Raw genomic sequence first — 16,179 nt, forward strand, 5'->3', positions numbered from 1 at the left:
CTTACTTGCAGGAGAGCTGGTTGATGCCCTCGATGTAGTAACAGACGCCTCCGTTGACACAATAGGACTTGGCTGTCTCGTTGCACTTGCGGGCGTGCCCCGACCAGGATGATAGGGTAGTGCTCACTGGAGGTACGAGAGACACGTGCCGGTGACCCACTGAGACCACCTCTGGGCCCCAGGAATCACCTCCTTCATGGCCCATCTCAAAGCTGGATGATCAGAGACTGTAGGAATGGCTGGGGTTGGGGGAAGGTCTGGTGGTCCCTCCCAGGTCACCAACAAGGCCAAGGGGAGGCCACCGTGAGCTCGGACCATCTGCCCAGCACCACCTTGCACCCTCGCTCCAGGCAAACCTTCAAAGGCTGGGAAGATTTTCTTTTTTTGGAGGGGATGAGAGGCTAGCAGAAACTGCTCCATCTTCTGGCATAAGGGCCCACCTCTGCTGCTTGCCTGCCTGCCTGCCTGCCTGCCTTTCTGGGGGCTCCGCTGCAGGTGGATGAGGCACCATGTCTTACATGGGGGGCAAGTCACAGGGGTTCAGGGAGGAGACATTTATATCTGTCTGCACTGCTGGGGCTCTTATGGACCAGGGCGTGATTACAGGGAGCTGGGCTTTGAGGGGAATGGCACCTTTTTGGACACTGTAATTTTCTAAGATCTAGGGACATGTAGGGAGAACCCTAGCTTCCGTCTCTCCCCTCTTTGTCCCAGAGTTGGGCCAAGCCGCCCAGAAATGCTACAAAGGCCGCTATGCGCGTCTCCATAAGCATCCAGGGCCGCCTTCATGTCCTCCCTCACCAGGCAGCCTCCACCTCCCCCACCCGGTCAGCTGTTGCCTCTGGAGGGAGCCTCCAGGCCTTGGACAGCCCAGGCCATAAATCCGGGGCTTCACGTTGCTGGGGAGAGGGCTGGGGGACAGCTGGGGTGTGGAAACTAGGTGACAGCAAGACTGGGCTTCAAGGCTGCTAACCCAGACTGCACACCTGATGGATCACATTCATTTGATAAGCGAAAATCACAAAAGCACTGCTCCCCTATGGGATGGCATCCAGAAGCCTGGTTTCAAGTGAAAATTCTTGCCCCAAATTTCAGTCTTTATCTGTTAGCTAACCTCTTAGGCTGTGTATCCATACTGGGCAGCTAGAAACCGGTTCCTGCTCCCCCCTCAGCTTCTGTGGCTCTGAGGGCCTCTCATGCCCACCCAGCAGTGGCCTCCTGACTGAGGTGGCCCATCCTACCTTGGCCGGTCCTGTCTCCTCAGGGGTACTGAGTCTCCACCATCCCCCGAAGTAAGTGGGGGGATGAGAGGAGGAGGAGGAGGGCAGGCACTTGGCGCCCTGAGTGTTTAGACGTGTGGAGAGACAGATGGAGCACGGGACTGGGAGTGTATACACAGCTCTGCCTCTGTATATGTCTGAGGAGCTCGCTGATAAAACCCAGCGGGTAGGGCCAGCTCCCACCTTCCCTCCACATCATGCCTGCTGCTAGTCTGGCATCCTCGAGCCCCACCCCTGCTGACGTCTCCCACCTCTGCTCAACCCCACACAAGGCTGGGACCCACATGCTTCTGGGTCAGTGAGACCCAGGGAACTAAGAAAAGGACAGAGAAGACAAACAGCTGAGGTGACCACGCCTACGAGTTATAAAATCTCATTGCCGGGAGGACCCTAGAGGTTGTCCTGCCCTTCGGTTACATTGCCAAGGAGGAGTGAGGAAAGAGAGCAGGGAAGGGCCTTCCAGAGTCCAGTGTGTGTTGTAACAAGGCCTCGGGGCTCCTAATGTCTGGCTGAACATTCTCACCAGGCACCTGGTCCCTCATGTAAGAACACGTTAGCACCAAGGCTTGACGGGAAGACGAATGCAAACACGATGTGGACCACGGGCCTGAGTACCCTCATGGGCCTTGGCCAAGCCAGAGAAATCTCAGGCCAGCTTGATGCCCTCTGCAGCCAGGGGTGGAGGAACCTGCCCAACGCTGGGCTGCATGCGCAGCGGGCAGGAGCGAGGATGGTTGGCAGGACCACAGCCGCAAGCTTGGGCCTGTCTGCATGCACGTCTGTGCTCACTGAGGCCTTGGGAGGCAGAGGACGACTCCTGAGGGAAGACAGGGCCCCATCTGGGATCCATGGCCTAGGGCTGCCAGAACCATGTCATGACGGGGACTAGGCTGGGGCCCCAGAAAGGTACAAAGGGAGGGCAATGGGGGAGCCGGTTGTAGAAGGTGTGGAGGGAAGTGACCATAGGCCTTTCCACCTCATAAAGAAGTACCTTGAGGCCACCCCTGTGACGGCAGGGCCCTCCCAGCTCACGGCAGCCAACTCTGCTGGTGGTGAAGGCTCACGCCAGAAGACTTCCACACTGAAGAGGTGCATTCGTGCTATTCCAGCACACATGGGCTCCTAAGGCAATGTGTCACGCTCCCTTGTCAGCCTATTCGTATTTCTTCACTGTGTTCTCCCGTGTTTGGGGATGTGAAGATGACAAATGACCTCCAAGTGGGAGAATTTGGCCACTCCCTGGATACCACCGCGGGGATAGCGCCGGGCCACCCCAAACTCAGCTCCCACTCATCTGCCCCAGCCACTTGTTCCTCTAGCCTTGCTCATCTCAATGACTGGACAGCACAAACCAAAGGCCTAGAAGGCATCTTTGATTTCTGGTCCTTCTCTGTCCCCCTAGCCATCCATCACCGAGGGCTGCCTTCCTACCTCCTCCTCAGGCTCTGTCCATGTCTCAGTACCGCCTCCGTGGTCTCTTTCTTGGATGGCCACGATCACCTCCTCACTGGTCTTTCTGCCCTCACTCTTGCCTTCATCTCTAACCTTTTCGCTTCGCAGCTGCTACCAAAGTGGTCTTTAAAATATGTAAATTGATCAATCGCTTCCATTATCAAAACCCTCCAATGGCTTCCATTCATACTCATAATAAAGTCCCCCCACCCCTCCCCAAGTCTAATCTGGGCCTAACCACCTTTCCTGCTTCATGTCCTGTCCCTGTCTTGCAGTATATTCAGACTCCACTGGCTTAGTCCAGCTCCTCTAAGAGGCCACGTGCCTTCTTATCCAGGACTTTCAAAACATCAGTGTCTCAGAGAGGCTGCTCAGGCTCCTCCTTTACTCCTTCCATTAGCTTTGTAACTTCTCCTTGTAGTGCTTATTCTAACAATTAAAGGACTAGCTGTGCAATTACTAGCTGTCCAAAGCTTAGCTCCTCCACTAGAATGTAAGCTCTATCTGGGCAGAGGCCATGTCTGTCTGCTTCACTGGTGAACGAACCCCAGTGTCGAGCACAGCGCTTGACATGTAATAGGTGCTTAACGAATATTTACAAATATTTCTAATGAGCAAATGGACATCTGATTCTTGAGAGAAAGGTACCTTCTTCTACCATCCCAGGGTCTAGTCTGGTCTCCTTGGCTGATGATGATATCTTTTCTGTAGGTTAAAGCATTGTCTCTTACTAAATGCAAATACCCCTGGAAGGTCATTAGGGAAATGAAAATCAAAACCACCGTGAGATAGCACTTCACACCCCCTCAGGTAGCTGTATTTAAAAAAAAAAAAAAAGATGGATAATAACAAGTGGTGGTGAAGATGTGGAGAAATGGGAACCCCCCATACTTTGCTGGTGAGAATGTAAAATGGTGCAGCCATTTTGAAACACAGCTGGTCATTCCTCAAAAAATTAAACATAGTTACTATATGACCCAGCAATTCAACTCCTAGGTGTATACCCAAGAGAACTGAAAACATATGTCCACACAAAAACTTGGACACAAATGTTATAGCAGCATTATTGATAATAGTCCAAATGCGGAAACAACTAGAATGATGCAACAACCTCAGTTGATGAATATATAAACAATGTGGTAGACCCAGGCAATGGAATTATTATTCAGCCGCGAAAAAGAGAGAAGTACTGATACTACTACAACATGGATGAACCTTGAAAACATTATCTTAAGTTGAAGAAACCAGTCTTGAAAGGCCACATATTCCGTGATTCTATTTATATGAAATGTCCAGGATAGGTAAATCCATAGCGGCAGAAAGGAGATTCTGGTTGCCAAGGGCTGGGGGGATTTAAAGAAAACACCTGGGAAGGATAAACCCAGGAAGCCTCTATCAGCCATTAGTGTCTTGGTGTGAGTGAGTTTATTGGGTCTCTGAAGGGAAAATGGGCCGGGAAGGAGCTGATGCTGCAGAGATGCTCTGCCTGCTGCCAGCTACTGCAACTGCTTTCCTCCCTTGCTCTTGGAGAAAATCTCTGCTCGTCTTTCAAGGCCCAGATCAAGTGTCTCTTTATCCTGTAAGGCTCCCCTCCCGCCTGCCTGGGATGCCCCCCTCCCGTTGTTAAGTTGCCTGCCTTTCCTCTTCAGTGTGTTAGAACAGGCAGACGCTTTGAGTTCAGGTTTTAGCTTCCTGCCATTTGAGGGGACTCTGGGAGCCAAGACTGTGACCCCTCAGTGCTCAGAACAGCGTCTTGCTGAGTTAGGCCTCGCTGAAGGCTTGAGTTGACAGTACACATGGGTGCGCCTGTGATTAAACAGCTAGCCTTTCTAAGCCCCCAGGTAAGGGGCAGGCCCAGAAGCCTCTCCAGGGCTTCCATGATCCGGTGACACCCCAGGTCACACCTGCCTGCCCTCTGGGGCAAAGCCAGGCCCAGCCCGATATCCCAGGACTTGGTACAGCCACCCCGGGACAGTCCCAAGTCCTTTCACCTGGGGATGAGAAAGCCGGTTTCACAGAAGTGGGTTACATCAGGCTGATTGTTTTGTTAAAAGCACCACGAACTTCTTGCTGACTCTTCCTCCTCTCACCCGACTCGGGAAAGCCGTCTCTTGTGAGCTGGCAGAGCTGTGGCTGCAGGAAGGGTCAGCTCTGATCTGGAGAAACGGGGAGTGACTGCTAATGGGCATGGGGTTTCTTTCCGAGGTGATGAAAATGTTTTGGAATTAGTGGCAAGGATTATTCAACTGAATATACTTCAACCCACTGAACTGTATACTTTAAAAAGAGTGAATTTTATGGTATGTAAATCACACCTCCAAAAATTGATTAAAAACACCTGGGAAGGGTAAACCCAGGAGGTCTCTATCACTCCTTAGTGTCTTGGTGTGAGTGAGTGTATTGGGGCCCTGAGGAGACAAGGGGCCGGGACGGAGCTGATGCTGCGGAGACGCTCCCCCTGCCGCCAGCTCCAGCAACTGCGCCCCCTGCACCCTTGCTCCTGGACAAAACCTCTGCTCATATTTCAGGGCTGCGGTGATGCCCCTTGGGCAGCCACTGCTCCTTGCCAGCCCTCCCATGCCCTCTTCCGGCCGCCCCACCCCTGTAGCCCTGCCTTCCCTGGGGCCCAGGCGGGCCAAGCCAACCCACCTTGGAATGAGTCAGAGGGGGGCAGGCACAACTGCCCGCCACCTGCCATCCACCCCCTCCCCAGGGTGGGGTTGCTTCCAGTCTTCCGGGTTCCACGGGTAAACAAGGAGCCTGAGCATCTCTACCTGGGAAAACGTTCCCAGTGGGACCTCCTGGTCCCCTCCAGTGGCCCTGTTCACCTCCCTACGTCAAGGGTAGGCTCTTGCCTGCGTGGACTGAAGAGCAGCTGAAGAGGTGTGGTGTGAGTGTGTACACGTGTGGCAGCGGCAATAGGTGCACAGGAGGTCAGGCTCAACGCAAAAAACCTGCGCATCCTAGAACTGTCGGAGATGGGGCTGAGAGATCACCTAGCTCAGCCGCAGATGGGAAAACAGAAGACTAGGGAAGTGGAGTAACTCGCTCAGGGGTGCACGACAGAGCTGGAATGAGCCCAGAGCTCTTGACTCTGTCCACAGCTCTTGACTCTGTCCACAGCTCTGCCATGCCGCTCTCCTGTCTGCTGGAGGGACGAGAGACACGGAGCCCTCAGGGCCCAGCCCAAAGCTCTACTGTCTGATCCCTAACTGATCAGAATACAGGCTACTGGGGGCTGACAGGAGCCCACATGTGGGGTGGGGCTGTGACTTATCTGAAGGGCTCACGACGGTGGACACTACTGTGGTTTCCTTCATGGCATGGCGGCCCTTTCTTCTTCCTCTGCCCCCAGCGCCGCTCTAGGGAAGTGCCCCCGTGCAGTTGTGGCAGGGCCATCACTCACAGTACTCTGCCTCTCAGTGTCCCCTCTGCACACACACGGGCCTGACGAGGATGACGGCACCCCATCCCCCTGAGCACATGACCGGGCCGAGTGGGTACAGGACCAGAATCCATCCTTGTGACTGTATAAGTGGAAACACAGACAAAGCTATCTCTTTTCCCTGGGTGGTGCTGGGATGAAGGAAACCTGGAGCTGAGGCCACGGCCTCCTCTTCCCAATCCCTTCCCTAAACGTGGGAGAAGCCCACTTCACAAGAGGAGAGAAAGAGGCCAACGTGCCATGGGAGGGGGCGTCCTGACCCCTGCTCTGAGGTCCTGGACTCTGTGTGTCTAGGGCCAGTTCTACCTCTGGACTTCTCAGCTTTAAAAACCAATAAATTCCGCGATGAAGAGTGGCCCCCGCTTGCCGCAACCAGAGAAAGCCCTCGCACAGAAACGAAGACCCAACACAGCCAAAAATAAATAAATAAATAATTAAAAAAAAAAAAAAAAAAAAAAACCACTTATATTTAAAAAAAAAAAAAAAAAAACCAATAAATTCCTCAAGGTACTTTTATGTTGGGTTCTTATCAGTTCTAACCAAGAAAGTCTTAAAATATAAAACAGGCAACCTCAAATCCAAAGTGGATCTGAGAATGTCTGCCCACTCTGGCTGGGGGTGGCAGATGCTGGGCCCCAGCGTGGTCCACTTTCCCAGGCTTGAGACAGGCTGGGAGGAGCAGGAGGTACCCCCACTGCAGCCCTGCCCAGGCTGGGCCACGTGGAGTCAGGAGAGGCCCTGGAGCAGGGTCTGTGGTCTTTTCTGTGATGTTTACCAGGTGCTGACTAGAGCCTGGCACTGTGGAAGGCCCCGGGGCTGGAGGGGTAAACGGGCTAGACATGGCCACGTAGAGCTTAGAGGGGCTCAGTGTTTGCCAACTACTTTTTCATTGTGTAGCTCTACGCTGTTTGACTCTGGGCAGAATATTTAACCTCTCTCAGCTTCAGTCTCCTAATGCATGAAGTACTCCGTGGGGTTGAGTCAGGGTTCCAGAGGGAACATGGGGCCTGGCACAGAGCATGCTCTCAGGAAATGGTAGTGATTACTGGAACTCATGGGGAGAAGGCATCCTCCCTGCTTGCCTCACTCCTGGGCTCACAATTCCACCTGGAAGGTCACACCCGCAAAGAAAGTTCGGCAACAGGATGAGAGCTGAAGAACAATCTGATAGAATTGGAGAGAGAGATACACAAGACCACAGAGGGCCGAGGAGTGGCCCAGGAGTTGGGCCTGCGCTGGGAGTGCCACTGTGGTGGGCTGGACTGGTCAGGAGGATAGCTGCCTGGGAGAGATGGCGCAGGAGGAAGAATAAAAATGGGAAGGAGAGGCCGACTACAGTTAGGGTCGGAAAGGTCATTTGGGTCGGATTTGTGAGAGCTGGGCTGTGGGACCGAGTCCTTGTTCCTTGGCTGCATGGGTGGGGGAGTGACAGGGCGAAAGCATCTTGAGGCTGCTGCTCTGGTCCAGGTTCAGCAGGGATGAAACCTGGGCCAGGATTGCCCCTGAGGTGGGGTTGGAATGAAAAGGACAGACGTGAGTGAAAGATCCAGAAAGAAGACGGACCAGGACTTGCAGACTCATACCTGGTAGATCCAGTGGTAAGGGAGATGGAGGAGCTGAGAGGCTGCGAGGACAAGGGAGGTCCCTTACAACATGGCAGACCGGGTCTGAGCCAGGCTGTCCTCTGAGGGTCAGAGGGCAGGGTTCTCGTTAGACTGCGCTGGGTGTAGGGGGTACTGGAGGGCTGTCTGGTGGAAACACGGGATGAAGGGAGATGCAGGACCGGACTCTGCTGGGAGCAAGACTGGAAGCGAACCCAACAACCAGGTGGCCAAGTGGTACGCGGAGGCTGGGTGTCAGGAGGAGGAACGAGAGCTGTGGGGTTCTGAGGACTCAGGCTAGAGTGGAGGGGGCGCGGCCTGAGGACGGCAGCCTTGGTGACTTTCCAGTCAAGGGCGATAACCAGAGGACAGCCCAGGAGGGAGGCCGCCTCCATGCCGAAGCTGGAGCTGCCTCTGCGGAGGGGGGAAGCGAAGGGTGCCATGGGCTCCTGACCTTGCACGTTTCCCAGAGAGGGGATGATCTGTGGGAGAGGGCCCTGCCATCTCTGAACTGAGGCTGCCCCCAGGGGCCCGGGGCACCCAAGCCTCCCACCCGTGGCCCTACGGAGCCGGCTGCCTGCACTCGGGCGCCCAGCAAAGCAGCGGGCAGGCAGCTCACGCGCACCCTGGGTCTGCCTCTCCCCGGAGCCCCGCTTCTGGCAGCCCAGCCTCCCATAATTGCCTTCTAAAAATATCCTTCCCCCCACCCCCACCTCTTGATTTCAAAATATTTAGTTTTCAGGGTATTTAAAACGAGAGCTGGCGGCTCTTCCAGGTCCAGATAACAAAGCTAAACATTTATGCTTCGACTGCATTTCTCTGAATCGGCTCAGATCTTGGGGCTTGATATGGCAGTGGCAGGAGGGAGAGGAGTCAAGTGCAAGATGGATCATGTGCGGGCCTCCCTAGGGCTGGGGGGCAACTGGCCCACCCCACAGAACCCCTCTAGGACCCCTCCCTTCATTGGGGGACCACCTACCGCTGTTGACGAAGAGCCGGCCCCTGACGGTGTCCTTCCCCAGGATGTTCTCAGCCTCGCAGACGTACTCCCCAGCGTCCTCCACCTTCACCTTGTTGAACTGTAGTCGTGAGTTCTTTCTGGTTAGGGAGGGGATAAGAGGGGGAGAGGCGTGAGCCAGGGCTTAGGTTGGCCGTGGCTCCCCAGCAGTCACCCAGAGGTCACCTCTCCCTGCACAGCCACAGCGTCTACGCAGCGTGGACGGGAAGTAGATTCCCTCCGACCAGCCATTGCTGGGGTCCAGGTGGAGTGCAGAGTCCCCAGGGCTGGAGGGAGACCTGGGCACTCAGGAGAACATGGGATTCTAAGTCCATGAATCCTCGCATTCACTTTTCCAGGGCTGGACCTTCTCCGTAACCATTTTTCTAGGGGAGGAAAGTGGAGTCCTTAGGAAGTCTCATGGCCACCTCCCTCCTTCTCCTTTAGTGCCCTTCTCTCAGGCCCGCTGCATCTCCCCCCACCTCCTTCCAGTAGAGCAGCTGCTGGCTCACAGCTACCTCAGCCTTCCCTTAGAAGCGGCAGCCCCGTCACTCTAGATAAGCCAGGCCTATTTCCAGATACCCGGCAGGGCCACCGATCTAACAGGTTCCCATGGCGACTGTGCCCAGCCTCCCAGTCCAAACCTGTAGCTCCCTCCTGCCTTTGTGTCGGCCCTGCCACTAAGGGGCACTCTGTGGCCTCCCCAAGGGGTTTCGCTTCATTCATTCAACAAATGTTCACTGAGTGCCTTCTGTGTGCTGGGAGCTTGGAGACCTCAGGGAACAAAAAGATCCTATCCTCAAGGCCTGACTTGACCCTCGTGGCTAATCTGGAGGAGGACAGGGCAGGACAGATGGGAAAACTGAGTCCCAGAGGGGCTTCCGGACTTGTCCAAGGGTACCCGGCAAGGCAAAGGCAGAGGTGGATGAGGAGCTGGAGCTGGTGAGGACTTGGGCCCCAAGCAGCTCGTGGGCTGTCTCCTGGAGCCTGATGCTGAGGCTAAGCCCTCTGTGCAGGGCTTTGCACCCAGCCCTGCGTGCCACGAGTTGTGGGGCGAGGCCTGGGCAGAGACTTCAGTGCTGTGTGTGACTCCAGGGCACCTGGCCCTGCTTCCCCTCTTCTTTCTGAAGACCCTGCCAAACCTCTCCTTCCTTCCGTGGGCCTCCCTGCACTTGCCCGCGTGTGCCTGGGCTCCGTAGGATCTGTTCAAACCTCCCATCCCTCCCTCTGCCCCAGTGCTCTTTAGGGCCAGTCTGAGCTCCAGATTAAACCCTGGGACCCCCGCCTGGTCCCCGGGGGAAACAAAAAAGTAGCATGAAAATTTCTTAACATGATGTAACCTCCTCCTCTTTCAGTCCCGAGTTAAAAAATCAGATTCCCAGAATATGCGCAGTGGGTTGGAGGAGTGGTGGCATGGGAGGTAGGGTAGCCGAGCTGTCCTGCCCTGGGCCTAGGGATGGAAAGACAGAGCCATGAAGCTGATGGGGGAAGGTGTGGATGGTGAGCGGAGAGGCTGCACCAGGGATGGAGGAGATGGCAAAATGACCCACATCCCTCCCCGGGCTGTGCTTTGGGGACCTACCTGTCTCCTGAGCTCCACCTCAGCCTCTGATGCTGGGCTCTTCCCAGACCTCCTCATTCCAAGATCCCCCAAACCAGCCTCCATGAGCTTGTCTTGTCAAAAAGGCCCTGTTGCTGTGGTGATGTCCTTGCCGACATTACAGTGACAGCTGCCTGACTCCGTTCCACCCCTCCCGGCTCACGCCGTTCTCTGTCTCCTTGGCCCGGTGTCTGCCTACAACCCTCTTCTGTCAATTCAAGTTTGTTCTCTTCATTAAACAGAGCCCTGGAGGCCCCTCCGGCTAAGACAGCATTTCCTTCCTGGCTCCAGCCTAATTAGATGCCACAGATCTCAGCTGTCCCAGAACCAGGCTTCTGCTTCCTGACCACCAGCTCTTCCCTGACATTAGATGAGCAGAGTAGGGGATCACCTGAGGGTCTCCGGGTCAAGAAGGTATAGGGGACACAGACTCAGAACTTCCTTGTCACCCACCCACAGCTGAATTCAAAGGAGCTTCCCTCACACGACATGACATGCAGCAGGACAAGGTGGAGCTAGGCTCACAGTTATCTGGAGGAATGAAAGCTAAAACCAGAAGGAAGGGCTTCCCGTATGGAGGGGTGTGAGATGTGTGGAAAGGTGGGTGTGCAGGGAGAGCCCCTCCCCTTTGAGGTACCAGAAAGAGACAAGGGGACAGAAACAATGACCCCTAGGTTTGCTGGCTGCAGACATCTTGGGTTACCAGGTGTGTGATGATCTCCCCAGTTCCAGGAAGGTGGCCCCAGCCTTGCGCAAGAGGCTCTGGGGTCAGGGCTGAAGGGGGGCCTCTGTGGGGCTCTCAGGCCCCTAAGGAGTGCGGGCAACTACGTTTCTCTTCTCCTCACTCCTAGCTCCAGTCCGAAGCCCCAAGGACTCAGGACTCCCTCCCACCTTCTGGCAGGCCTGGTGCCCGCTCGCTAGGCTGACCCAGGTCTGCCCCTGTGATGGACGCCCCTCCCCTCCTTCCTCAGCCAGTTTTCTGCTGGCAGAGACTAGGGATCTGGGCGGCTGCTTCCTCCACCCGTCCGCACGTTTTCCTCAGTGCCTACCTCCTGCTGCCTGCCCGAGGGGCCAGTTCCAGCCTGCCCCTCATAAATACGGGAACACTCGGTTCTGCACGGGTGGGCTCCATGCCCAGGGCTGGGGAGGGGGGCAGTTTTCTCCTGGCACAGGAAGCCTTGGGTGAGACACCTCAGTAGGGCAGCCCCAGAGACAGGCGGCACCCACTGGGAAGGGGTCTCCGTAGACCAAGAGTGATGTCAAGACAGAGTGTGGCCTGGGCAGAACGGAGCGCTGGGAGGGCCAGAGTGCAAGCTGCAGTGTGGGCAGAAGGAAAGAGAAGATTTTGCCAGAAAGAAGACACCCGCCCCTAACCCCTAGCCCCCATGCCAGGTGAAGTACGTGTCTAGAGGTGGCAGCTCTCTGAGTCACAACATGGGAATCAGAAGTTCTCCATCATGGCCCCTCCTCCAACCCATCGCCACACTGCAGGGAGCCCAGGGGCATGATGGGTGGAGCAAGGCAGTTTCAGAAATGCAGCAGATGGGACAAGGTCCTGACAGGAAGGGGGCAGAGGCACACTTCAGGCTCTCAGGGGTCCTTAGTACCCAGGAGGAGACCCAGATGATATGACCAGGCCGTTTCAGGACCCATTTGTCTGATGACACTGAGGCTTGACCAGGATAGTAACTTGCTCAAAGGCCAACCCAAAGGGTGTCCTGCCCAGTCCTAGTGTCACCCTGCACCCAGGAGAGGAGAGCTAGTCCTGCAAGATCCTCATCAATTCACACCGGAAGTAGACCTCCTCTGCCAGGCCACACAGGAGAGAGGGTGTGTCTGGGGGGTGGTCTTGGAGGCTCTCATGCTGGGAGAGACAGCCCCCCAACCATGCCATGAAGCCGTGTCTAAGGCACTGTGGGAGGAGATGGTGAGAGCTTGCTGGAGGGCTCAGGAGGGTGACCCAGAGGATGTGACATTTAAGCCGGGCCTTGGAGAATTTTGCAGAGGACAAGGTGAGAGGAGGGGGGGCAGGCGCTGCCAGCACAGAGAACAGTCTGGGCCCAAGTCCAGGGGTCAGGAGCACCGAGGTGTAGGGGAACAGCGAGGCAGTGAGTTACAGGCCAGGAAGGGGAGCGTCAGAAGGGCCCCAAGACCTAGGCTGTCCTGGCATACTGCAGGCTCTCAAGACCTGTCAAGCAAACGAATGAATGATCAGATATGTGCCCTGTTAGAAAGATCATCCCCTGTCAGAGTCACAGGGATAAGTGACTCTGTGGACCCCTTGAATTGCAAGCAAAACCAAGTGTATAAGGCGCATATTTTCTGAAGTAAGGGTCAAGGCCTTTACCAGATTCTCCACTAGAAGCTAGACTAGAAACTCCGTGAAGGTGGGGACCATGTCTGCTCCAATCCTTGGTGCATCTTCAGCCTCTGATAGAGTGCCTGGCATACAACTGTTGCTCAGCACATGTATGTGAGATACAGAAATGAATTCACAAAGGGGCCTGTGGCCCAGAAAAGGTGGGGCGTGGTCAAGAGTGAGACCGTGGAGGAAAAGAGGCTAGAGGCAGGGAGAGCAGAAGTGAGCAGGGAGCAGGGTGCCTCCTTCCAGAGAGGGGGTATCCACCTGGAGCGGACGGCATGGGGGCAGGTGCCGGCCAGCGGGCAGTCTGCTTCTGCCACAGCTGAGAGGAGAGCACAAGGGGCAAGGCGGAGAGGCTAGGCTGGGCCATTCTGGGTTAGAGATGTCTGTGGAACTTTTCCGGTAAGCAGCCTGAGGTGACTTCTAAAAATTCACTATTGACCCAGAAAACCCCACAAAAATCATGCAAATCATAGAGGTTCAAATCGTCGTGTTCACTTTAAGAACACTCGTGAAACTGCCCAGGCCATTAAGGGTATGCATATCCGAAAAGCCACCAAGTATGTGAAGGATGTCACTTTACAAAAGTAACCTGTGCTATTCCATCATTACAATGGTGAAGCTGGTAGGTGTGCCCAGGCCAAACAGGGGGGCTGGAAGCAGAGTCGGTGGCCCAAGAAGAGTGTTGAATTTTTACTGCACCTGCTCAAAAGTGCAGGGAGTAATGCTGAACTTAAGGGCTTAGATGTAGATTCTCTGGTCATTGAGCACATCCAGGTGAATGAGGTCCCCAAGATGCGGCGCAGGACTTACAGAACTCATGGTCGGATCAACCCATACATGAGCTCTCCCTGCCACATTGAGATGATTCTTACTGAAAAAGAACAGATTGTTCCTAAACCGGAAGAGGATGTTGCACAGAAGAAAAGGATATCCAGAAGAAACTGAAGAAAGAAAAACTTATGGCCTGGGAATAAATGCTGCAAAAAAAAAAAAATGCGCCAAAAAAAAAAAAAAAGATCTGTGGGGTATCTCAGGGGTGGTAACTAAGTGTTTACCTGGCAGCATGGGTCTGGAAAAAGAAAGGCCATCAAACTAGAGATGGAGGCTTGGGGTCATCAAATATAAGAGGGTGAAATCACCTACCGGTGGAGAGGGGAGAAGAGTGAAGCCCCAAACACAGCAAAGTCCCAGCATTCATGACGCCTGAGAGAGGGTGCTCAGAGGCACAAGAGGACCAGCAGGAGGACCACAGGGGCAAGGAAGCAGGTGGCACCCATGCCAAAGGCTGCTGAGAGGCCTGGCGGCCGGGAAACTCTGAGGTCACAGGGTCTGTCAAGAGCCACAGCTGCAGAGAGAGCTGGGGTTGTATTTACAGGGCAGATTCCTGCAGAGCAAAGAGGAGTGGAGGCTGAGCTGTGTGGAGTCAGTGGGCGTGAAACTCCCTCCACGTGGTGATCTAGGGAAGGAGCAAGATGGGGCAACAACCGGAGGAGGAACGGGAGGCGGCAACGTGGAGGGAAAGCTTTTAGAAGAGAGGCGATGTTAGTGGTTTGTTGGGGGAGAGAGAGAGAGAGGCTGAAGTCAGCAAAGAAAGGAGTTTGTTGGTGGCACAAGGGCTCTGTGTGTGCAGGAGGATGTGGGTGAGTGTGAGGGCCACGTGCGGATCAGGAATGGGGATGAGGATGGGCCATGTTGTGGACTGTTCGAGAGTAATGCGGCCGGCAAGGAGCACCCCGTCTCCTGACTTCTGCTGTCTCAGTGAAGTAGGAGGAAGGGGAGACAGGGGCCCCAAAGCTGTAGAAGGCTGTCCACTCCTCTCTCCAGCTCAGAGCCAGGCTTGGTGGGGATAGGGTGAGGTGGCCTCAGAAGGTGAGCTTGATGGGCAACCTGAATTTCTTGCTAACTCTGTAGACTGGTGACACCCCAGACCCCCCCTCCTAAGTTCCCTTAGGAAGCAGTGTTCTTTCAGCCATAAACCTTTGATCTGTACCAAATCCTCTTAAATTACTTTCTGTTTTCTGCCTGGACCACTTTCCAGGGTGACCAGTCCTGTCTTTGCTCCCCGTTCTTAGAAAGAGAGTCAGAAAACTGGAAGCCCTGCCCAGACCCCTGACCCCCACCTCCTCTTTCACAGGTTTCAGAGACTAAGGCCTGAGGGCAGGATGTGTCATCCGGGGTCAGCCGGCGAACCAGGAGCAGCCTGAGCCCAGACCCTTTTTCCATCACTTTCTGTTGTCGGACGGGTTGGAGGGTCCTCTAAAATCATCTTCATTTGCATTTTGCAGGGGTGAGGAGGAAATGATAGCTCCTCTGGAGGGGCAGGAAAGGCTGGGGTGTGCCTCAGCCAGAGAGGGAAGTCCACAGGGCCCTCAGGGCCCGCAGAACAGAGGTCAGGCTTGTTCTGCCTTCTCACAGCCCCTCAGGAGAGAGGTGAGGGGCTGCCCTTGGACTCTTGGCTTCTCTGGTGCCTGGAGCCCCCTGTCTGGCCAATCCAAGATGGAAGAGAGGCCACCTTCCACAGCCCAGAGACCCTAGAGCTTCAGATTCTCTTCCCTGGAGCACTGACTCAAAGACTAAAGTCAATTTCCACGTCACGGGGGAACTGTCTGAGATAGACTCCTCCGACACCAGTCAAAGCCCTGTGCCTTTCCCTCACCTGGCTGTCTGCCCAGTGACAGCTTGCTGAGCTGAGGAACCAGCCCATCATCACACGTGCCCTCCCAGACACATTCTAGAGGCAGAGTCCTTCACCAAAGACTGCCCAATGGTGGGCTTTCCGACCCTGTGGCAGGTCCTTTGAGAAGTTTTATGCATAAGATGGGACTCCACAGTTAAAGCTGACTTGGACAATCAAATTGCCTTCAACCATCCAGGGACATTAATTAAGCAGGTACCGTCTGCAAGACGCTGGGGCAGCATCACCAGAGGGGCTGGAGCTGCAAGGAGAAACTGGGCGCCACAAAAGAGGGGGGACTGGAACTGGTTCCACGGGTGGATCTGGGGGCACAGCCCTGGGCTCTTCCCGGCTCAGGCCCCTCCTTCTGAGGAAGGATGGGGGGGCAGCTGGGTGGATGGAGGGAGGGATGTCGCTCACCTGCCATTGCCGTACTTGATGCGAATGTCGCGGCTGCGGTTGAGCTCCTTGCCGTCCTTGAACCAGCGGTAGGAGGGCTGGGGGTTACCGGCTGCTGCCTCACACTTCAGTGATTGCTTCTCACCCACCTGTCCCGTCTGGCTCTTCATCTTCTTCAGCTTGGGCCGGGTGGCTGTGGGGATACAAGGCAGGAGGTGAGCGTGTTGGTGGTGGGGCAGCGCCAAGCACGCGCAGCAGAGGAAGGGCCACTGTCCTGGGGGGTGGGGTAGAGGGTGAGCCTGGGGAGCCACCCCTCCTGGTGTCGTTTCCCAGTTCAAATCAACAAGCCTTCACAGAGGGTCTGCG

At 55.3% G+C, this 16,179-nt stretch overlaps 1 protein-coding gene and 1 pseudogene across 5 annotated transcripts in view; one reads left to right on the forward strand and one right to left on the reverse strand.

Annotated features, from left to right (window-relative positions):
- NRG2 (neuregulin 2) overlaps nucleotides 1-16,179 on the reverse strand; it is a 181,203-nt gene that overhangs the window by 24,894 nt on the left and 140,130 nt on the right. For 4 of the 5 annotated variants that reach the window (XR_009007302.1, XM_057541755.1, XM_057541753.1 and 1 more), the window contains exons 2-4: nucleotides 15,835-16,006; nucleotides 8,758-8,876; nucleotides 6-126 (exon numbers count right to left, since the gene is read on the reverse strand). Coding sequence is in view for 4 of the 5 variants with exons in the window: in XM_057541755.1 (XP_057397738.1) it covers nucleotides 6-126; nucleotides 8,758-8,876; nucleotides 15,835-16,006 (412 nt within the window). In the remaining variant the exon portion in view is untranslated. The remainder of the gene's footprint in view (nucleotides 1-5; nucleotides 127-8,757; nucleotides 8,877-15,834; nucleotides 16,007-16,179) is intronic. The other variant, XM_057541756.1, reaches the window with a different exon arrangement.
- On the forward strand, nucleotides 13,171-13,714 carry LOC130707410 (60S ribosomal protein L17-like; annotated as a pseudogene).

The sequence above is a fragment of the Balaenoptera acutorostrata genome, chromosome 2, assembly GCF_949987535.1.
Source record: "Balaenoptera acutorostrata chromosome 2, mBalAcu1.1, whole genome shotgun sequence".
NCBI lineage: Eukaryota > Metazoa > Chordata > Mammalia > Artiodactyla > Balaenopteridae > Balaenoptera > Balaenoptera acutorostrata.